General features: G+C 36.1%; 1 protein-coding gene across 2 annotated transcripts in view; it reads right to left on the reverse strand.

The window, feature by feature from the left end:
* Positions 1-24,194, reverse strand: part of PTPN4 (protein tyrosine phosphatase, non-receptor type 4 (megakaryocyte)) — a 74,285-nt gene that overhangs the window by 36,052 nt on the left and 14,039 nt on the right. Inside the window, exons 5-13 of one of the 2 annotated variants that reach the window (XM_009327149.1) lie at positions 23,018-23,062; positions 22,715-22,767; positions 20,370-20,490; positions 19,164-19,251; positions 18,363-18,404; positions 17,894-17,982; positions 11,248-11,311; positions 4,715-4,887; positions 684-752 (exon numbers count right to left, since the gene is read on the reverse strand). In XM_009327149.1, coding sequence (XP_009325424.1) covers positions 684-752; positions 4,715-4,887; positions 11,248-11,311; positions 17,894-17,982; positions 18,363-18,404; positions 19,164-19,251; positions 20,370-20,490; positions 22,715-22,767; positions 23,018-23,062 — 744 coding nt within the window. The remainder of the gene's footprint in view (positions 1-683; positions 753-4,714; positions 4,888-11,247; positions 11,312-17,893; positions 17,983-18,362; positions 18,405-19,163; positions 19,252-20,369; positions 20,491-22,714; positions 22,768-23,017; positions 23,063-24,194) is intronic. The other variant, XM_009327150.1, reaches the window with a different exon arrangement.

Raw genomic sequence — 24,194 nt, forward strand, 5'->3', positions numbered from 1 at the left:
ACTGTATCATAATTTCCAAATGAAGAAATAAATCTATGTCTTGACTGTTTTCTTGTAATGACTAAACCCCTCAGGAGTCTGAAACACAATTAAGTAATAGATTCTATGATTAGCCAACTACTCTGTGACAGAATACCTTCAGAAGCAGCTCACTCCCAGTCAAATTTTTCATAGTAAAATACCTCATTGGGACTATAGTGATAAAGCTGTTCTCACCAAGTCAGACATTCACAGCACCTTATTCTAAAGGAAATACGTGTGTACAGTTGTAGGTTGTTATCAGGGATAAAACAGTATAGTAAAACCCAGTAACTCAATATTTTAATGGAATAGAGACACCATTCTTTGCAATAAAGACAGCAGAGAGGGCTAGTATATGTAACAACAAACTGCACAGATGGAAGGCAATTCTGAATTTTGAAAAGATATAGGGGGGAAATATTAAAGAATACCCTTATTAACTTTTCCCTCATAAGATTCTCCCCCATTTCTTTCTGCCCCGAAGAGAAACCCTCCCATACCAAAATTAAACTCCTTAATATGGTTAAGTCAAGCCACCAGCAGCAGTCAACAACAGTTGCTCTTTATTTTACATTTTTGCAAACAGAAAACAATGATCCCATAACATCTTAAAAGATACAAACAGAAGACTTACTGATCCTGTACAAATGTAAATTGCTTACCTTGCAAATACCCTGTCTTTGTTTGCTCTTTCTTTACCATACTGCACAGACTGGACCTCTGTTCTCCCACTGGAAAACAAAACAAAACCAAACCAAACCACTAAATGCAATAAACTTAGATAACAATTTCTTGCTTAAAATTGAACCATCTCAACAAAAAAAAACCTTAAATTATATTTTCAGTCATGCTCAAGCAATTGCGCTAGCTTCAGTACAGTGTAATTTTAGACAGCATTTGGGTAAGTGTAGGTCGTCTTTCCCATTAGAGTCTGACTGTAACAAAGACCAATTAATTTTAGGCATAACATAAAGCTTTCTCTTCTCTTTGTTTTTCTCCTTATCCAAAGCAGTAAGAAAGTTCTGCTTGGATCTTTGGATAACACTTAACACTATAATCTTTCCTGTCATAGTCACAATCAAAAGTTAGAGCATCTCCTCCGTACTCCTCCTAAACTAGTCCCTGAATTGCTAATAACTTAGTCGCTGCTTAGTTCAGCAAAATATCATGAAGAAATTAGATGATAAGCACATCAGGACTGTATTCTTCTATGTAACTTGTCAAAACCAAAATTAGAACTTGGAACTTGCTGACTTTTCATGTAAGACCAGATGTCTTATGTCAAATCAAAGATTCTTTATAATATTTCATAATTTGTTTTAAAAAAATACAATTTTTTTTGGAGTGTCTATCAGCAGTTAAGAATTGGTGGCAAGCTACCAGCAAAACTCCCGCCACTTCCCCATTTATAACATCATACCAAGGCACAGAGCCAGAGGATACATGTCCTAAAAGGATACCAATACTTAAAACTCTGCTCTTTTCTGTCATTTACAGGGACATTTACACTATGAAATCAAAGAATAATAAGCTATTTTCACATTCCTATTGCAGAACTACTGGATGTGTGAAGGCTGAAGAAATGGGCTAACTGGAATCTCACGAAATCCAGTGAAGGGAAATGCAAAGGCCTGCACCTGGGGAGGAATAACCCCATGCACAGGCTGAGGGCAAACTGGCTGGAAAGCAGGTTTACTCAACATTGGTGAGACCACATCTGCAGTGCTGTGTCGAGTTCTAGGGTCCCCCAAGATAAGAAAAGGGCCGTGAAGACAATTAAGGGTCTGGAGCATCTGAGGTATGAGGAGAGGCTGAGAGAGCTGGGACTGTTCAGCCTCAGGAAGAGAAGGCTCAGGAGGATCAAATGAGTGCGTATAAATGCCTGAAGGGGGAAGTAAAAAAAGACAGCCAGACTCTTCTCAAAGGAGCCCAGACACAGGACAAGAGGCAATGGGCACAAATTGAAATATGAGATATCCTACTTAAACAGGGGAACAACAACAATAACAACAACAACAAAACCACAAAACAAAACTTTTTTACTGTGAAGGTGGTCAAACACTGGATCAGGTTGCTCAGAGATGGTGCGGAGTCTCCGTCTTTGGAGACATTCAAAACTTGGCTGGACACAGTCCTAGGCAACCTGCTACAGTGGACCCTGTTTGAACAGGGCATTGGACTAGATAAGTGTCCAGAGCTGCCTTCCAACTTCTGCCATGCTGCGATTCTAAGAAATCTCTTTTCAAACCTGCTGCCTGCTAACTTCCTGGAGTTACACATTTTTAACTCTGACAGGCAGTAAGCCATCTATATTTTCCTATATTCCTTTCCAATAACTCTAACATTGTATTTGCCTTTCTCTAACTGCTACTAATAATTGATTTAACATTTTCAGAGAACTAACTACAAAGCTCCAAGACAGTAGTAGCTTATTTATAATTGCTGTTCCTCCTCTTTTCTCTCCCTGTGTAGATTATTTTGCATTTTTTGACACGGAACTTGATCTACCATTTTATTGCCTACTCACCCATTATTGCAACATACCACCGAAACTTTCTACAGTCAACTTCAGCTTTTACTACAAAAACCTGTATCGTTTCAGTGGTAACTTCCCTTTGTTGTAAAGAAGGGACCTACTTGTTTCCCATCTGGTTAAAACAGTTGCTAATATACAATAAAACCCTTCATGTTTTGGCAGTTTAACTTCTTTAATGAGTATTTGGTGAGGAATACTATTAGAACCACTTTGAAAATCCAAGGACAGCGTACAGAAGTCAGATTTTCTCATCAGTAGTCTTCTTGATCCCTCCTGGAAATTTTTTTGGTTTGGTTTTTTTTGTCTGTTCGTTTGTTTTAAAACAACCTTGCTTTAAAATTTGCTGCATTAGAATCTTTTAGTCCAATGGAAATAATAGATTACGTAACGCATTTAATAGTTCAACAATTTCATGTCTCTGATTTCTTTCAGAACTGGAGACAACTCTGTCTAGCCCTAGCAGTCCAGTATTTTATTAGTTCGTTTTAATCACAGAAATGTTGGCTAGAAGTCTCTAGTCCAATCTTCTGCTAACACTAGGTCATGTCTGGCCATGCTTTTGTCTAGCCAAGTTTTGAAAGCCTCCAAAAATAGAGATCCCACAACCTCTCTGAGTAACTTGTTCCAGTAACGCACTACCCTCCTAGAAAAACAAAAAACCAAAACCTCTTCCTAATGTCCAGCTGGAATCTTCAAGGTGAAATTTGTGGCTGTTGCCCCTTGTTCTATCACCTGCCATTACCAGCACAAGTTTGGCTCCATCATTTCTGAAACTGCCCTTAAAGTAGCTTTAGGCTTGCTACTAAATTCTCCCTTAGCTTCCTCTTCACCAGATTAAACAAGCCCAGCGCCCTTAACCTCTCCTTGTGTGCCACGTTACTACTATTATGCTACCTCTAAACAATCTCTCAAACTACTTGCAGAAATCCTAGCCTTTTGGCTGCTTCATTAACTTTAATGACCTTCTTAATTTTCATGCAGTTTCCCTTTTCATCTGACATTAAGCTAAGTTGAATGTCACCATCAAAGAACTATTCTGTAATAGTAACCACACTGATTCGAATTCAAAATCTTTACAGAAATGAAAAAGCTCCTTCAAATTCGCTACAACAACATTGAATCAAGTCTCAAACACTGTTCAGGATCACAGAATGCTGTTTCTCAAATGGGTGCTGTGAATGCTGGTCAAAAAAACAGATGGTATAAAAATTTAGCCACAGAATTACTTTCCTCTTTATACATTTATGCAATTCACAAGTGTAACAGAAATAGTCTGTTACTGTGTTTTCTAGCTTTTCATCATCTCCCTTTGTACATCACAGACACTGTTGCCTTTCTAGATGGATGATTAGTAGTTGTTCCATTATTCTCTACTTCAGGCACAATTTAAACCATCGGCATTCTGCATTACTTGCAGATACAGTTAACTCAGTTACTTAACTGAGATTTTTTTTTTTTTATAAAAAGCATAAATCACTTTAAAAAAACACCATCACCCACTCCATCGTTAGAACAGAGCTTATACTTGGGGATTACAGTTATTCCACAGTAATTCTTTGCACCTCCAAGCTTTTTGCCTATTATGTCAAGTTCATCCTTAAAAGTTATGGACTTAATTTCATCCTTATTTTCTAAACTTCTAGTTTTGGTGCAGAACATGTACGTCTTTTGTCTTGACCTTGTTGCCTATTTGCATGCATCTAGCTTAAATGGGCTTTACTTGTACAAGCTTCTTCTCATTGATTTCTATTTGATCTTTATTTAGGTCTGTTTTGTTGCTGTTGCTGCACACAAGATCTGAGATCCATCAGTTTTCAAAAACACCAGGCCAAAGACTTGGAAGTTCTGAGACAACATTTTTAAAATAAACATAACCCAGGAGGTAAGCAGGCGAAGAAATGTAGCCTGTGAGACAATCTCAGAGTACTAGCTCAATAATGACCGCTAATAATACAATAATTATATTTCCAAGATATCCTAGAAAATTACCGACAACATTTGAAACTTAGGTCAACAGGGGAGGGGAACAGTTGCAGGATTCAAAAGCTACTTGAATTATGTCACCTTTTAACATAGATTCTAAATAATTCCCTATGTTTATTGATGAGTTGCCTGTTCTCTTATGTCCTTTCTCATATATTTCAAATCAGCACTTACCAGTACCGGAACTTGGAACCCAAAGTGAAATAATGTGCAAAAAAGTTCTTCTGAGGGGGGAGTGGTCTGTCCAAACGGAAGAACGTGTGATGTTCAACACAAGCCTTCCACAAATTCTTACATGCTCGGTAATTCACCATATTGAATCCCAGTAACGTTTCTCTAGATTCATGCTAAAAATGAGAAAAATTTATTTCAGATAGAAATTATTCCCAGTTACTTTTGAAATTAAGATAAATACTGTTAGCTTGTTGGTTTTTTTAAATTATGCTTTTTGAAGTGGTTCTCTAATTTTACATTAACTTTATGTATTATAAACCCTTTTAAAATACCTCTAAGTTTTCTTTAAAGGATTTTTTTTCCTTTTTTTTTTTTTTAATGAGCCTGCTCAAAGGTTAACAGTCTGTTTAGTGATATTGAAACAAGTCTAGATGGGAAGAAATGGTCCCAAAAGGTAGGACCCAAACTACATTTGAGAATTCAAAGGCAACGTGCCTCCCTGTTTCAAGATTACTACAGTTAAGACAAGGAATTGTCATGCACACGTGCCAATTAGAGATTGGGAACAGGTACTGATTGCAAGAGCAACTGATGTGCCTACTTCTAAATGATTAATTAGGTTCCTGGTAAAGGAAAGAAGCAAAATTGCAACTCAAGCTAAGCTATTCTGCCTGTTGAGGGAGCTTGATTACAACCTTCGTAGGTCAGAAAACATCATCGGCACTTTGCTTTCTCTTCACAGTACTAAATCCTCCACAACATCTAGCACACCTTAACTGTGTAACTGTGCCACACTTAGCAGTAAACCCCTTTTCCAAGTTAAGCTTTTGCTGGCCTGCTCATCTCTTGATCTGCTGAGATACCAGGGCGCAGACCTGCAACTCTTCCCGCAGCATTGTATTTGGGAAGTCATCGTGCCTAACGGCTAAGAATGACACTGTATTTTCATCCACATGATTAATTTAGGATAAAGAATAAAATGGATTTAAAAAGTAAAGAGCAGATTCTGAGTATCTATTGATGAAATTCAAGAAATTATATGCAAGAAACTGAAACCTGATATTTTACTTCCATTTACAAAAATTACTTAAATCTCTTTTCTTAATTTCCAAGTATTGCCAACTATTCCCTGTATTTTCTAGACATGTTAACAGAAGTACTTAAAAATTAAAAGTCACAAACAAGGTAACAGAAATTAAGTCCATTATCTGTTCAGTTTAAAAAGGCTTTATCAACAATGTAAACGTACAATAATATAAACAGGATACACTAATATTCTGCAAGAGAGCACCTATGTAAAATTATGGACTGCCTCATCTGGATCCAGTAAAGGATGAACCAGCTAAGATTTTAGAGTCCAACAAAAAGTTCTCATGATGTAGCAGATTTTAATGCCCTGTCAGCCTTTTACACTTGTAGAAAAGAGAATTTGACAAGTTATATGAGCTGATGGTCATGTATTTTCATGTCACTCAAAGCACTATAATGGGGGGGGGGGGGGGGCGGGCCGAGGCGGGGCATGTCCTGCTGTTTCCCCTAGTTTGTATTCCAGCGAACAAGCTGATCTGATTCTCATGCCACCATCTGATCACTCTATCACGCATGAAGCATGAAGGAGGAGCTGGTATCGCATGATGAGAAGGAGCTGCAGCTATATCAGCTTAATTGTAATGCGAAACAGCACTTTCACAGGAACTTGGTGTGTTAGAGCTTTAAAGGTATCTTAACAATAGTTCTATTCATAGCTTTTAAGGCTTTCATTGCAGTGCAGAGAGAACTGATTCTCAAACCCTACCCTTCATCTCAATTAGAGCTAGGAATCAATCTTCAAGGTAGAGTATAAGATATTGGCTCCTAAGTGCACCCATCCTTTTGCTATTCACCCTTGCAGGTTCTGTAACATCCAAACCTAAGCTGGGCACTTGAAATTCATCTTTGCTGATGATTCTGGGGTGCAAGCCCTGGTTCTGCTGCTGTCTGGTAGCTGGATTTAGAAAAAGATTGACCCTGTTTTCCCTGAAAATAGTAGGCTTGAATCAACGGGGGCTCAGCGTAAGACCCCAAGGCAACATTTATAATGTCCACTGTACTTCAGCCAAAAGCATATAAAATAACAGGACAGTTATAGTGCAGCCTATGAGAATGTTTTTATAGCACAAGGCTCCAGGAAGATGCTGAATGCTCTATGGTATGACAGTGACATACAGGTATTTCAGGGTTTTACGTTAGAAGACTACCTCAGGGAGTCACAGTTGGATTCTGTTCTGAAATTACTATCTTACTGAGCAGAGTGTCCATGGTTCCTACTAGAGAGAGGAAAACAGTCTGCTTGCTACAGAAGGGGAGAAGAGTGAAGCAGCTGGAATACAATACTGGTGATGAGGCTCAGGGCCCAAGCATGAAACTACAGGTAAGCCAAATACCACCACGTAAGTTAATTTAAATCATAACCTTACAAACATACACCATGCAGCATGGCACATGTGTGGCAGGCTACCTACAGAATCCAAGAAGAAACACTGGAGGGATAGGGCAAAGTAAAGTCTAAGTCATGTTTGTGGTTCCTTTTATTAAAAGGACAAAAAAACAAAAAAAAAAGCAGCATGAATATTGGTGCCCCTCTCACATTCAACAGCTCAGGCCTTGAACATTCACCTTGGGTAAGGACATTTATTCAAACCCACCTTTGCCTGATTTGAAACAGGGACTTCAGAGCAGATCTCTCTCTGCTCAGGAGAGAAACTGAGTTGAAAAAAAACATTCTCTCATGGTTTCTTTCACTTTGCCTAAACAAAGAAAAATCCCAGAACAAAGCAAAAATTCCCTCCCCCCTTCTCTGAGAGAGACAAAAAGTCCTGCCCTTTATAAGCGGCAGATGGTCCAGAGACTCAAGATATTCCACAAATAGTGGACAAAAGTCCTGTGGAAGCTTAAATGCAACACAGATTGTGCCAACAGTATCTGGTCTTCACACAAAAACCCAACGGCAGAAACTTCGATAGGATTCGGCAACAATCAACTAGGCATCTAAGGAATGCCAGTGCTACTTAAGATCAAGTATCTACTTGGGCAGATAAGCCCATCACCTTGTGCTTCTAGCCCAAGTTCTTTCTAAAAGTCAGTAAGAAGAAAAAATTCAAAGCACTAACTTCAGATACATAACTTGTAATTTAAGAGAAAAAAAAATCATTTTGGCCGCTCACTGAAACCAGGTCTTGGTCATGGACAAAACCTATGATATTGTTTTGTTACAGACTCCAGTAATTTTTCAGTGGACATCTGGGCTCTAAAAGAGCAAAAGAACATGCTGAACGGCTTATTTGGCTGTTGAAGAATCAAGACCACTAAAGTACGCTGGACAGCATTAAGAGTTTGATGCTGACTATTGACATTACAGCAGCCAATGGTGCAACTAGCTGAAAACAGAGAAGCTTAGGGAAACATCTAGAAAAATGATACTACTGAATTATTCTCAAACAGCTTCAAAGCATGTAAGGGAAGCAGCATAGGGAACAGGCAGAATAAACAAAAATATGGTGAAAAATCCTGCCACTGAAGTTATGGCTCAGGGGGCTTCTAATGTCAGATGAAGAAGTCATACATATAACATTCTCTTCCCCCCACAAAATCATAAAGAAACAATGGAAAATCTACTCCAGTGGATGTGTGCTCCAGCTATATAATTGTCAGAATACACAACGAGCTTCCATTCAAGATTATATCATGCTACCAGTGGAAAATGACTTTGACATTAAACTGCTTCATCTGACTTCCTTTAAGTGATTTATTTAAACACAGATATAATCTATTAAAACTAGGCAAATAATTCTTTACTTATGTTGATGCCTCTAAGCAATGCCAAGTCAGGGAATAAATTTAATAGGTGATTAAAAGATAAGGCACTTGCACTTTTGAGGACAGTTGCAATTAAAAGCTCTCAACACTCATTAGCAGTATTTGAAAAATCTCTGTTTAGGACTGCTTAAAAGCATATGCAACCCAGTTTGGGAAAAAAAAAAAACAGGAGAAAGTTCCTCTCCCAAGTCCACTAATTTAATATCCTATAGCATCTCAGCTTTGCATCAGAATAAATATGGTTTCTCAGCTGTACAATTTATTATATATTTACACACAACTTTGAAACACATCATCAGCATACCATAAATGTATTTTTACTGCCATATCGTAAATTGGTGCTTTTAAATATACACTCAAAGCACTAGACCAGAGATATTTTACATACCAAATGTGCAATCACTGAGTCACTTCTCCTAGTTTCTGCTGCCTAAAGCGAGCCATTTAGGCTCCCTTTACTGTTAATGGGAGTGAAAGCAAAAGTAAGTATATGCCACCAGAGAGCAACTTAATCCATCCTAAAATGTACTTCCAATACATCCAAATTGTTTCACCCTTTGCATGTGTCTGGTTACTATAGAGGAAGTCTAATGATTAGCTTTGGTTCGCTAATTATCATGAAACAGAAAATATGTTCTTTTAACATAACTGAAGCTGAATATAGGTGAGATGAATCTTATCCTACGAGTCTACTCAGGAAATGTAACTCTGGAAATAACAATTTTAATATTAGGTTTGATTAAAAAATTAGTTTAAGTATGCCTTCTTTGGAAGCCAAATTTGAGCTTTGATCTTAAGATATTCGTGACTTGGAATAAATGAAAATTAAGTTCTTGCCATCAGTTTCCATCTGATACATAGAGTTTAAAGAAAAACAGTACAAGGCTTTTTAATTTGTTGGCTTGGATAAGATGTCTCAGAAGAGAAATTACATTAGTTACACATACTACATTCTGGTGCAAGTAACAATATGCAGAGTATTAAAAAGCAACAGAAAAAACAAGATGAGAAAGCTATCTATTACCTTCAATTACATGCAGAATTTTTTTCTGCAGAAAATAGAGAAAACACTCAAGTACAGTACCCAATCCAATTTTATATCTAGGTATCTCAATCTTCAAAGTCCTGAACTCTGCTACTACAGCCTTTTCCACAAGCTCCGATTTAGAAATCAACTGCAGCTCATCATTTCTGAATTCCAAATAAAAACCCAAATTCTCATCTCAGATCTAAATACAACATTCCTGCAACAGTAATGGAAGTTACACACACTGGTATCAAGACAAAATTTGACCTCTGGGCTGTCAGAGATCAGTTTGCCTTTGAGAACTAGCCTATAGCTCCTGCAGGGTATTAAGAAATACCTGAGTCACCACAACGAAATATTCCTCCCCCCTTTTTTGTATCATTACCATTTCTCTGCTCATGTTGCATGATGTCTGCTCACGTTGACAGATACTCCAGTTTATTTCATGTAATAGCCAAAGTTCATTTCTTTCTACACACAATTACTCCACAATCTTCTAACTCCTGTTACCCCACTTCTGAACTGACAGCTACTCATGCTGCTCCAAGCACACGGGTTAAACTTCTCCTGTCAAGTGATACACAATGAAGTGTCTGCATGTGGTCAGGTAGTTCCATTTGTGAAAACTGCAAACTCGTGGGCCTCATTTTAAAGGATCTGCTTTTAAGATACACAGTTTGACTCCTATTTTCAGTACTAGTCACCAGCCATTGGCCTGATCTGATGTAACAGGTGTTTCCTCCTTCTATTTTTCCTGTTTAACCATATTGTCTCTAAATCTGGAATAGTCCTATAGTACTCAGGATGCATTTCTGCCTAGAATCCATCTTTTTAATCTAGTCAGTAACTCTACATTTCAGGTCTTCAAATCCTTTCAGCTGTAAGAACTGCACAAAACCTTTTAACTAATCTGATGAGTTAATCACATAGTCATATTTTTAATTAATTCCTCCATCTTTCCCCAGTGATATGTCTGTGATGGGTTTAGACTCTAATCTCTTGGAGGCGTGGAACAATGTTTCTTGCTGAACTAAATGCGCAGTGGTCCTGTGGTGCTTCACAGGGTAGCAAACACACACCACAAGCAGTGAAACACACACATTCTTCACAGAGAGCTTCAACTTTTTCCCCAACAAATTTAGAAGTAGGCATAAAAAAATTACCATATGTAATTTAAAAGGGCAAAGACGTTCTTATCTCTTCTGTTTAAATATAAGTAATAAAGCCAACTTGTATTACTAAATCTGAATAATACAAGTCAGCATGTTTTAATCAAACGTTTACTTACAAGCACATATACAACTGAAGCAGCGTTAAGCACTACCTTTAATTTTAATTTGGTTTCTTCTGAAATTTAAATTTAATCTTGATTTACTTTCAACCTTTTCAACATTCGTCTTATACAAGCAAGTTACATTTCCTGTAACTAAACATATCTAAAATATAAGGCAAATCAAATGAAAAATAGTCTTATAAAGCATTGTAATGGCCCGTATGAGAACTGAAATAGCCAGAATGTTGGTGAAGCTGGACTTTTAATTGCAGATAAAGGCAAGAATCAACTTAATATCAGTCAGTATAATGCAGATGTGCAGTATGGAGAAATTTCATTGCTCTCATTTTTTGAGATGAAATTTAAGACAGTACTCACCAATTCTTTCCTAAGTTGAATAAAAAACTGTTTGCACTTAAAAGAAATTTTTACAATCTTCAACCTAAATGAAAAATAAAATCACAATATTTAAAAACTTAGTATACTGAATCATGGTTAAAGGCTTAAATACACCTACTGAAAATATACTTTCTAGAGAGAACAGATTTAATTTCATTTTCATGAAATTTCCATAGACAAAAAATAAGATATCAAAGATTATATAAAACAGCTTGTATAATTTGAAATTTATGAGCCATATATTTAAGATGTCCATCAAATTCACTTGTTTCAATCCTAAACCCAAGGCAATTGCTAATTTAAGTATCTTTTCCCAGTTCCAAAGTCCAAAGAGCTATTCTGTCCCCAGGTCATTCCAATCAGATGTTCTCTTCTCTGAGACCGCTTTCATTATCCTTTAGAATACGAAAAAAATACTTCGAACTGCACCTGATTCCTGAAAGACATTCTTTCTCTATGTTCTTGCATGTCCTTAAATATAACCAGAACTTGTTTTAGTAAAATAGCTAAGACAAGATATAAGCACGGAGATAAGAACTTGTGATCTTGGTCTTTATAAGAAGTTAAAAAACAAAACAAAACAAATCATCACACTATGAGGAGGAAAACACATTTAAAATATCACGACAGGGAAAAATCAGCCTACAGATCTTTTTGTCTTGCAGGTTATCTATAAACATACGAGATGCTGACAGTAATTCCAGACAATTTGGGATGGTCACTGCAATGCTAGTTATGCTAAATGGGAAAAGACAGGCCATATTTCCATCACAATCTAATTATACACTTTTTCAGAGAAATGCAATATTAGGACAGTGCATATCCTTTATTAAATATACAGGAGTATTATTTTGGTCAAGAATAAAAGCAAGGTTACAACTGTAACAAGAAAAAACATTAACTTCTGTGACTTTGAAAAGGAACAACTGATATGCTACTGCAAACTGTAGAACACAATTCAAATGCTTTCTCACTCAAAGGAGATTTCGCTGACAACTGTCATGAAACTCAAAGCAAAAGAGAATCTAGATCACACAGTTAACTTGCGGGAAATTACACAGCAAACTCTTCAGGGGTTACAATCAACCTTTTGCACAGCATGTTTACATGGAGCACCCTTACTAATCTGAACTGTCATCTCTGATGGTCCCTGTACTTCAAGTTATTATATTGGCTTGGTAAAGCTACAAAAGACAGAAAAAACCCCAAACCAACCAACCCAAAACAAACCCCCAAAAAACCCAAACCAAAACAAAAAAACGTGTCAGTGAAGATAGTGCTACAATTTTTGAGATAAACGTATTCATGACGAATATACAGGGACCTCAATAGTGACTGGAATTACTACTTGCCTATTAATCACCTTGTTGAATAAAAAACCTTCTAGACTAGGAAGGATGAGAAGCAAAACATTAACAGACACCTTAGATGGATATCTATACATAGAAATTATTTTCTTAACTTAATCAAATGGAGATATTTTTCTCCAAGGGATTATTCAGAGCAGGAACCTAACTTGGATGTCCTAATTTGTTGAGAGAGTTTCTATCTCCAATAACATAAATGAAGTCTGTGAATATTAGCCTTTAAATTATGCTTATTTAAATCTTTTCCCATTTCTTTTTTCTTTTCTAGCTTTGCCATTAGTTTAAAAAAAAAAAAACACAGCAGCTATAACTTTGTCCCTTTTTTTTTCTTTTTTCTTTTTTCTTTTTTCTTTTTTTTTTTTTTTTTTTTTTTGGGCCCCTTTTCGGGGGGGGGGGCTATTAATCACCTTGTTGAATAAAAAACCTTCTAGACTAGGAAGGATGAGAAGCAAAACATTAACAGACACCTTAGATGGATATCTATACATAGAAATTATTTTCTTAACTTAATCAAATGGAGATATTTTTCTCCAAGGGATTATTCAGAGCAGGAACCTAACTTGGATGTCCTAATTTGTTGAGAGAGTTTCTATCTCCAATAACATAAATGAAGTCTGTGAATATTAGCCTTTAAATTATGCTTATTTAAATCTTTTCCCATTTCTTTTTTCTTTTCTAGCTTTGCCATTAGTTTAAAAAAAAAAAAACACAGCAGCTATAACTTTGTCCCTTTTTTTTTTTTTTCCAATTTTTAACAAATTGTTGCTATTGAAGTTAGTTTCTCAAGGATTATAAGTTGTAGCCTCCCTTGTATTTTATCCACTGAAATCAAATTATTCCATTGGCAATGCAGTAATTTTCTTTGCACCTCCCGTGACAAACAATTGCTTAAGACTAATTAGGGATGGGTCCTAAATTTTCTGGATGCGATAGACACTAGTGATTATAGCAGTCTGACTGTGGAAAAAACAGAAAAAAGTTTTATTAGATTATTTAGGCTGTAGTTAACCAGAAGTATGTTGTGATTAATTTTCTAAAATTTTGGGGTACAGAGCAATTAAAAGAACATTTTAATAGATACTTTTTCTAAAAACTGAACCACACACACTCTACAACATATCAGATTTGCTTTGCATGTCAACAGAAAACCTGAAAATAAATCAAAATTATTCCATTTATAAAAACATTCTACTACCTTTTTACTCTTTTTTTTCCCCTCTTCTGTTACAGAAATTACTGCCTTTGGTGATTTACAGACTCAAGGAGAATGATAAGGATGAAAGCTATACACACTGTTTTTAAATCTTACCCCATAATTTGGGCACAGTGAGGTCAGCTGCCTTTTAAGCCTGAAACCATTTGGAACAGATTCAAAACTATAACATTAACCAATAAGGTCTAATGCAACCCATAAGAGTCACCATTCAAGTATAAATAAATGATTCAGCAAAGCTGAATCTCAGCTATTTTCAAAAAATACAGCAGTGCATATGAACTCTCTCTTATCTCCTAATACCCTGCTAGTCATTAAATAACAATATCCATACTCAGCCAAAGCAAAAGGCATGTCTGCCTATGCTTCCTTTCTCTGACTGCTGGCAATGGTGCATATCCAAGGAAAAGGGTAAGAACAGGCAGGCATCAGTAATTTTTTCCTGGTATGATTTTCCAGACTCCAGCCATCTCAGGCATCCTAAATTGTAAGATGTATCTTTTTAAATGAAGAGATATTTAAAAGTCCTAAAGTGAGGACTGTATTCAAACATGCGGAAGGAGTCTCCTGATATCAAGCCCTGGTTCTCACTACGGACTTTACCACCCCAACCCTTGCCAGGAGGGTGATAACACAGGATCCAAGCAACCCAGCAAATTTCTTGACCAAGACTACTTTGACACAGGTTCCGGACCTGCCAGCTAGGGAAGATGCTCTTGGTAGCACAACTCACTAACAAGGAAGGATTGTCCAGATTTAGTAGTCAAAGGCAAACTTGGCTCCAGCAGCTGTGAGATAGTGAATCTAAAGATCCTGAGGGAAGTGAGGAGGGCTGCAGCAGACTAAACAACCTTGGAGTTCAGGAGAAGACACTTCAGCTTGCTCAGAGCTCTGGTAGGCAAAATCCCTTGGAAGCTGCCTTTTGGGGCACAGGAACTGAGGAGATGTGGCCAATCTTAAAGGACAATCTTCTCAATTCAGAACAATCCTGATGTGCTAGAACACATGCAAGCGTGGGAGGAGGCCAACTTGGATGAACTCGGAACTGCTGACTGAGCTCAAACACAAAAGGAAGTGTACAGGATGTGGAAGCAGGATCAGGTGACCAAGGAGGAACACAGAAGTACTACCTAGGCACTCAGGGATAAAACTAGGAAAGCCAAAGTGCAACTGCAGTTCCAATGGCAATGGGTGCGAAAGGCAACAAAGCTTTCTAGGGGGACATCAACCGCAAAAGAGAGGCAAAGGAAAGCATGTCTCCACTGCTGAACAGGTGATCTAGTAACAAAGGAAAGGCTGAGGCACTCCATGCTCTTCTCCTTTGGTCCTCAAGGGCAGGATCTACTCCTTGGATTCCCAGGTCTCTGTGCCTAGTAGCACAGTTTGGGGAAAAGAAGAATTACTCACAATACAGGAAGATCAAGTTAGGACACACTGGATAAAAGGCAGTCTCCTTTGTTTTGCCTTATTCCCGCCTTGTCTCCCTCCTGTTTAATTTCTCCCCGTGATCATGAGGATCGCAATATGCAATTTAGATACAATATCAAATTAAGAGGGAGAGGGCAAAGACATTTTACTTGATTCTTCTCTGAGCAATACAGTTAAACCTTTATTTCTTTCCACATACATGCATGTCTATCCTCTCACTTGTCTCAAAACTCAGCTCAGGAGTACTGAAAAAGGGATATCTGAATATTCACTGTAGCCATAAAGCACTGGGAAGACATTACACAGCTCCAGTTGCACAGGAGCAAGAATAAATAGAAGCAAGAAGAGTAAGTATCAGGACTGGTGTCACTGGAGCAGCTGCGTAACTATGGATAAAATGAAAGGTAATAGGTCTACTATTGAGCTATATTGTGAGAACTGACATTTCCAATCCTTACTCATAGCAAAAGAAAGCCTATAATAGGACGAAATTGGGGGGTGGGGTGGTGTATGTGGCAGGGGTGGTTCTTTTTTTTGTAAAGCCCAATTATGTTGGTACTATAGTCTTCACAGGAAGAAATTAATATCCCTGATGTCAGCTGATATGGTTGAATACAAAGAAGAACTGTTTAGGTAATTACACATACACCAAAAAACACACTAAGAATTTAGATCAGCATCCCTGGCATGCAAACAATATGAAGCAGAGCTCACAGAAACCTCTAGCTTCCAGTAGGGATATGTAGCTTAATTATGACTTCCACTCTATGTACTCAGTGATTTACCAATGCGTTTTACAGAACCTATTTCTACTATTACTGTTTTCCCCAAAAAACCAGCAGTAAAAGCAGCCTGAATTAAAACCTTCCTGATTATTACAGCATTGCATTTATAAAGCAGTCTTTCCCAGAAATGGCTCTAACACTTCAAAACTCTTACCAGATAAAGGATATCTTTCTTAGAACGTGTCACTATTATAAAGGCAGGTCTGACTGACTAGTACGGTAGTTCCAGATTTATCATTGTAAGATCCAGTTTTAATTTACCCAACTAACCATGGAGACTGAAAATTTACATGCTCCGTAATTGCCTCAGGCTTACTTATCTTTGAATGCTTACAGGCAAAAATGTTTACCATGCTCAATTGTATCTGGCTGTGGATAACGCTTATGTCATAGCTTTGTCTTTTTTTCTCTCTCTGAAAATCTACTAAAAATTGACCATTCACACTGTTTCTCAACATGGTAAACCACAGAATACGTAACATCTTACAACAAAACTTGAGACTAAGCTTAGCACAGAAAACCAGAATGCCTCAGAAATTCATTGGGTTGCAGGAGAGATCGAGACTGTGATTAACATCTTGAACCTCTGCAAGGGAACTAAGTGAAAACAGGTGAGTAATTATAGGTAATGAATCTTACCCTGAGCTAACAAAAAACCCAAGGATTTCAACTGTCCATATCAGTTTGAATTCAGAGAAAAGTTTTTCCAGTTTCAATTGTGGTAACCAATTTAATCTGTTTACATGAAGATGACAGACCAGCCAAGAACTTTAGAAAAGTCCAGTGCTGCATTGCCCAAGCACACACATCAGCAGCAAATGAAAATGCAAAATCAGCAGCAAATGAAAAAGTAAAATCAGCAGCAAATGAAAATGCAAACTTTTCATCATTTTTCTAGAGTGAACAGCTTTTGTGCCTGGCAAACTAATGTCTATTATGATAATTTTATATGGCTGACTTCGCCCACTCAGAATGCTGTTATAGCATACTCAACGACATATGTAATAAGTAAGGCTGTCAAAGTGGATTCCAAGCAGGCAAAGGAAACCAAGGGAAAGTTACTTCTGAGGGAACTAAAAAAAGCATTGGGGAAGGTGACGTAACTTCTGTAGAACACTTCTATAGAGCACTATAGAAGTTATAGTGCAGAACAGGATTTCTCTTAGATCTTTCCCCTTCTTATATGAATAAATAAGAACAGGATCCCAACTTAAGACGACTGATAACTAGAGTAACATATTTAGTGATGATAACTCCATGTTTACAACAGTCTTAAAAACTGTTTAAGAGGAGAAATAAATTACAGTATCTTCTGCAATAAATGCACTTTTTTGATTCTTATCATAAAATCGGTTATCTATGGATGAAGAGATGACAATATCTTGAATGCTCCACCTCAGTTATCCTGAAGTGCCATACCTACATTAAATTTAACACACAGAGCGTAATTAAGTTATATGTGACAAAACAGATAAGAGCAGTCACTCTCCAGGTTAATATTTTTAAGTTCAGTTGTCTCTTTAAAGACTGTGAGCTAGACCATAACACTGGCCCTGGCTATACAGTTAATTAAACATAAAGTAGGCTTACAAACTCCTGAAGAAAAAAAAAGTATTAAAATTCATTATAGTTTGCACCACAATCATTTAACAGCACAGCATGCAGACAAAACCCCATCATAAAATTATCCATAGCACAGCATGAGGTAAAACATTTCAGCCTGATATGCTATAACTAAGTTTCAGTCTTTTTTAAAGCGTGTGACACTGGTAGCGGTAAAAATACGTTTTGAAATACCAAACAAAAACATTAGCTTAAACAGCTGTCCTTACCACTGAAAGGTGTTAATTCGTACTCTGTTCTTAAAAATTAGTATTCCACCTGACATCACTCCAATCATTATTTCATTGTTACTCTGATCCTTTAAAAGAAAAGAGAAAATTACCTGAAGAACAATATAAATATCTTTGAAAGCTCATATATATTCATTCTCATATCTCTCTCTCTCCAAATAGACCAACACCATAGTAAAACAGATCTAAATTAACATGGAGGGAAATGTGTTTTAATAAGACAAGTAAGAATTAAATTATTCATTTCATTAAGGACAAGCCCAAATGTTTGCTCCGAGTTCTTTATAAGCTACCACAGAATTTTAATTTCTTAAGTTAGGCCTGTCTTCCACCAACTTCGAAGAAATACACAATATAGAGTATTCTAGCAGTTTATTACGAATAACAGCACTAATAGACTGGCTTGACATTTGCTACACTAAAAGCAACCAGCAACTTAAACTCCTACCTGGAAGGAAATTGCAATCTCAGAATACAGAGAGGAGAGATTCTAAAACAAACAATATTGTAAGCATATTTAAATAGCACATTTTTCCTGAAATATCTTTGCACTCTAATCAAACACCTGCTATAAATCTCTCAATATGTGTGCAACAGCAGGATACAGAGAGCAGTGAAGTAGGGTACATTGCCATTTCTACTGCAAGTTTCTCTAACCTTAGGGAGTAGGACAAGAATATTTAAAAAACAGAGGTGTCTTAGTTACTAAAAATAATTATATTCAGAGGCTTTGCAGAAATGGTTGTACTGTACTGACAGGTTAAGATTGTTTGAGTCAAGACCTTGAGCTACTTGCTTTACCAGATAAAACTGACACTATATCAAATTATAGTACGCTCACCTTACATTAACAGTTCATATTATATAATGATAATGATTTATAGTTTGGTTCTAATCGGAACCAAATTAAGTATTTTTAAAAGCTGACAGCTCCTTAAATATCAAAAGCACATTCAACAAGTACATTTTTCTTATTCACCAGTAGCCAACTGAACTGGCATTCAGGCCAACAAGGCTCAACCTGAATAACACACGTATAACTAAGCCCAAATTTAAGCAAAGAAATACCCTCACTAGAGTGAAATAGTGGGTATTGAAATTGGTAAATCACAGTTAGGCACCTAATAAGGTAGTATTATTTCCATTTTTTTCTCTTGTAAGCAGCAGCCAGGAAGGCTCACTAAAATTAAATGTTTATTTTTCCATAAATCTCAGAGGAATTAATTTTTACTAGTTCATCCAAACTTACCCTTGCATAGTGCAATTCAACTCCATAAAGTTCTAAGGTACGTGCTGTATTGAGATAATTGAACTCTGCTTCTGCAGGAGACAACCCTCTGAAAGAAAGAAGCTACATCAGAAACATTCTAACATAACCCTCCGCATCAGGCTCCCTAGTGAGCTAAAACAGAAAATTCTGCATTCGTTTTACTACTTCTACCCCCACCCTGAAATCTGAATTTCCTTTCTCACCATAAACAGACTGTAACCCAAAAATTTTAACAGAAAAAAACTCGTGCTTCCACATAGACAAAGTCTTGTCAAGAGTCCGCAACACAGCTTGCAAATGCATACGTTTTATTTCTAATGCACTGTATCATTTAAATATCTGTGGAGCTCTAGAATCTGGGAATTACTTTTGCAGTCCTGTATTTTGTATTGATGACAGCAACTTCTCTCCAAGGCTCACCTTTAAAGTTTAAATTACCATCAACTCACTTTAATTTCTTTACCCTACCTAACAGAATTTGCTAAGCCATTGACTGAAATGTAACATAACATTCAGTAGTTTCTAAAGCCAACAACATGCCGCAATTAAGCAAATGTTTTTGTAAATATAGCTTACATTTTGTTAAATTTAACTGTGAAAAAAGCACTTAAGTTCTAAAATACCAAAGAACCATCACTGAAAAAGTACCACAATGTTACACACTGAAAAAAAAAAAAATATTTTCCATTGCTTCATCGCCTTTTCCTCTTTAGTGAAAGGTCACAGACTTGCACACAGGAATGAGCAGATATTGAAGAAAAGGACTTTGTTACTTCTAAAGTAACTCTTGTTTACTGGTGAGAGCACCATGAAAACAAAGCCTTCATGCACAGAGCATTCTCAAAGACTGAGAAAAACTCTTATAAATTATATCCTGTTAAGTTAATATCCTATGTAATACACACAAATACTGTTTTCAGGGTACCTTTAACATGTTCATTTTTTCACTTATTTTCCCTGTCATTCTGTCATAGATATTCTATCTGTGCAAAGTATCAATGGTACTTATTATACAGACAATCTACAAAAAAAATCACATTAAATGTACTCTTAAAAAAAAGAAAAAAACAACAAAAAAAACCCAGAAACTTTTAAGACAAAATACTCATTTTTTTACATAATAGCACAGCACCAGCAGTCAGGATTTGACAAAGTCAGTCAATATCTTCTGCTGTAAATCCTTACATGTGCTGCTGATGTAATTTTGCTATTTCTTTTTCAAAGTCTTGAGGCTGGCTAGGGATGAAAGAATAGTCTGAGAGGTAGCCTGGCAAGTTTTCTGAATGGTTGTAGTCTCCCAGCTCGGCTAAAATATTAAAAAGAGAGGTTATTGTTTATCACTGATGTACTTGGCATTGTGCAATGCCCCCAAATTCACAAGAGTCTGCTCCCACATACTTTATGATCTACAGCAAACAAAAATAGAGAAGACATTTGAACTCCCCTTTTTCCTTTTGAATAAACAGTCACATTCTCAGTGAATACAGTGAAGATCATTTAAAAAGAGCTCTGAGTAGGTACTTATGAAGGAAGTTTATAAAGTGTTTAATTTTTAATACACAAATTAATTCAATACTGTCATAATGGCTAGCACTAAATAACGCACTTCAAGGTATTTGATTTTTTCCTGTTTTTTTCTTTTACCTTTGCTTGCTTTCATGTGATTACACAATACATATATTTTTAACACTACAACTGCTATTTCTTCATTAAGATCTGCAAAAACCACCAACTCGTTCTGTACCAAAATATATTCAGAAGCATTAGAAAAATATTTTTTTGCACATTCAATTGTATGTATGGAAAAAAGTATGCATACATACACCTACATTGAAACTACTTGAAACTACTAAAAACTGCATTTACATGATTTCTAACACCTTCTTAAAATTATAATAAATAAATTAAAATCACAGTTATTGTCAGAATAAAAAACATACAAACAACAACATTTGCTAAGAATACATGCTTTGAGGCTTTCTAACTATAATAAAAAAAATTCAGCTTTAAATAATTGCCATCCATGTAACAGATCTACAGTGATAGATAAGTAACATAACGTGAAAACTGGAAAGTTCACAGCAACACAGCATGACGTGGGGTCTTGGGCAAGCCTACTGACACTTTCATGGGGCATGGAAGAACTGACAAGAGGGATGAACGCACTCGAGAAGCGGGAGGATAAGCAAGTGAAGGGATGCTAGGAAAGAAGTCTGGGGCACTTGCATCACCAGAAACAGATCCTAATTTAAATAATTTAAAAGTCGGAAAATGGGACCAGGTTTCATAAGGAGTGCATGCCTTGCTAAAATCCACTACAGAGAATACAGGACTGTCTAAGATCTACATCTGCTATTTACCTGTATTCATAAAGGATCCCAAGAGCTAAACCCAGAGAGAGTTTAGTAATAGGCGTGCACAGAAAATCATTAGACAGAGGTCTGCACACGGAAGAACTTACGGGCAGTGGGATCTCATATATAAATGTAACTATAATGCACTGCACACATCCACCACTTCCACAGTATTTGAAAAATAAGCATATTGCATTCCTAAAAGCTTAAAACGTTATAAACTTTTCATAGTGCCTGCTTTGTTATCAAATACTTCATCTCTCCTAAGGCAAATCCCTAAGGCATGACAGCACTTGCAGTACATCTCTATTTCCAAGTAGCTGGCGTTTGGGAGTTTTGTTTAAGAGAAATTGCTCTATTGATTGATCTGGAAAAAGGTGACTGCTTATCAAAACTATGCATAAAATATTACATTAACATTACTATACGTTTTTTCTCTGAAAAGATTAACATGGGCACTATTTCTCCAATATGTACAAAGTTCACCTAGTACTAAATGTAGATATAAGGATCTTTAATAGCAGAAAAACACAGGAATATAGATGGATATATCAGGATTGCTCATAAAACTGAACTTCTGACAATCACAAATTTCAAGAACTAAGTGCTGAACAGTCTCTTAGTTGGTTCGTTGTTGTGGTTTTGTTTTTTTTTCCACTGAACAATTTAAATTTATGAAGGAAATGGGGAGACTAAATCTCAGTCCTCAAGGCTTATCTACTAAGTGGATGGCTTAAAATCGACAAGACGGGTATTGAACTTTTTGGCCAGATATGACCAGAATTCCCTTTTCCACACCTATTTGGAGGTTCACTGTATGGTACATTAAAAATAAGTGTCTAAAAAAAAACCTTTAGTATCATTCTCAAGAAAAAACCCAACCGCACACTTCAGAATACAGAGAAATACAAGAAGGTTGTTTCAGGGTTTTTAACTGCATGGGTTTAAAGAAGGAAAGTAGAGAGCGTTACCAGTATTTTTTCCATATCTAATTCAGCAAAACATGCTGGGGGAGAAAACCCAACCAACTATATTTCCTTAATCATGAGAAAAGTAGCATCATGTTCACAAACATCACAATATAATGCTATGCAAACTACATTCTTTAGAAACTAATCAATACTGCTTTTTGTATATTTCAGTACTAACGTATACATGAATACTAATTATACTTACATTGAACAGCATAGGAAGCCAGAAGAGCAGCAGTATTATAAGGACAGGGCAATCTGTTTTGGTTTGTTTTTAAAATGAGAAACAAAAAAAATTACATATTTCATATGAAATTGGTTATTCTGAAAAGCCTAATCTTTCATAGTCTATGAACAAATTGGACAGATAATTATTATAAACACTTCTACTTGCATAAACAGTAATTTATTTTAAATATGTTTTTATTTTTGCAGGTAAAATCCCTCACCATTAACTTTTTCTCAACCAAAGTTGCATTTCATGTTTAACACAACAAAAATGTCTTACCTTCCAGTAAGAATGTCCTGTTTAATTTGCAAAAAATACTGGTACCTTATTTAAAAAAACAAACAAAAACACTGTAATTAAAAATAAAATTATTTAACCATTTTTCATCAATTTAATGCATTTTGCTTTCAGTTAGTGCAAAACTAAAACTTTACATTTTGCATGCTATTTCTTAAACTCCTACGGCAAAGAAATTAAACTGTGATTAGTAAAATAATAATACAACTTTGTAAATTAAACTAGTTACAGGCTATGAAGTTATACATCATATTTCACTAAAAGGCTGCAAATTTCACATTCTACCTGCTTTATTTTCCAGTACCTATGTTGAACTTAAAGTTTCAAAAGAGGAAAAGAAGTGCCTTCATGATGAGTAAGTGTGAACAACAGAACTATTCAATATGGCAACCAAAAGTTGAAGTTTGCATTTGTGTATGGAGGTACCTTAATAAGAATGATTTGTACTCCAGGTAGATAAAACTAATTTATTCTCATTGAATATTTGATATTATTCTGTTTTCATCTAAATTAAAAGAATTAGTATTTTGGAGTTACATTCTTAAATAAAAGTTGTGGATTCTCTTATGTCAAATGCCTTCCAACTTGACATTTTCTTTAATTATGATGTGAGAAAAGCTTGTTTTAGAAATTCATCTAGTCTTCCCCTACCCACTGTTTCAAATCAGGAAGGAGATGGAAACAGTAAAAGGAACAGATGAACACTTTAAAACAAGAATTATTTCCTACCAAACAGTGGCAGCAGAAACACTGTAACTTAAAAACCCCAACAAGCCTGAAACTGCAAACAGATTTCCCTCTAAATTACTTCCTTTGTTTCTCCAACAAAACCCAGATATTTTGTTAACATCTCAGAATGAATCTTTTGTTCATTCAATTTACTTCCTTCATATTTCACTCAAAGGTTTTAGACAATTTCAAAGAAGTATAATGTTTATATCAAGTGGAAATCACACCTATTATAAACCACCGCTGACACAGAGATTGTAGTGGGGTAACAAACAAGAGACTTACTGAGATGGCAGCATGTTAGCACAAGCTTAAACTTTCAGCAAAAACCCCTTATAAGAGGGCATAAAAGCAGCTGTAGAATTTAGGCTCTAATACCTTTTTATTTAAAAAAAAGTTTCACTGAGTGGAAAATTTAAACATCATTCCT

Source organism: Pygoscelis adeliae, unplaced genomic scaffold, assembly GCF_000699105.1.
Source record: "Pygoscelis adeliae isolate BGI_AS28 unplaced genomic scaffold, ASM69910v1 Scaffold227, whole genome shotgun sequence".
In the NCBI taxonomy this organism is placed as follows: Eukaryota; Metazoa; Chordata; class Aves; order Sphenisciformes; family Spheniscidae; genus Pygoscelis; species Pygoscelis adeliae.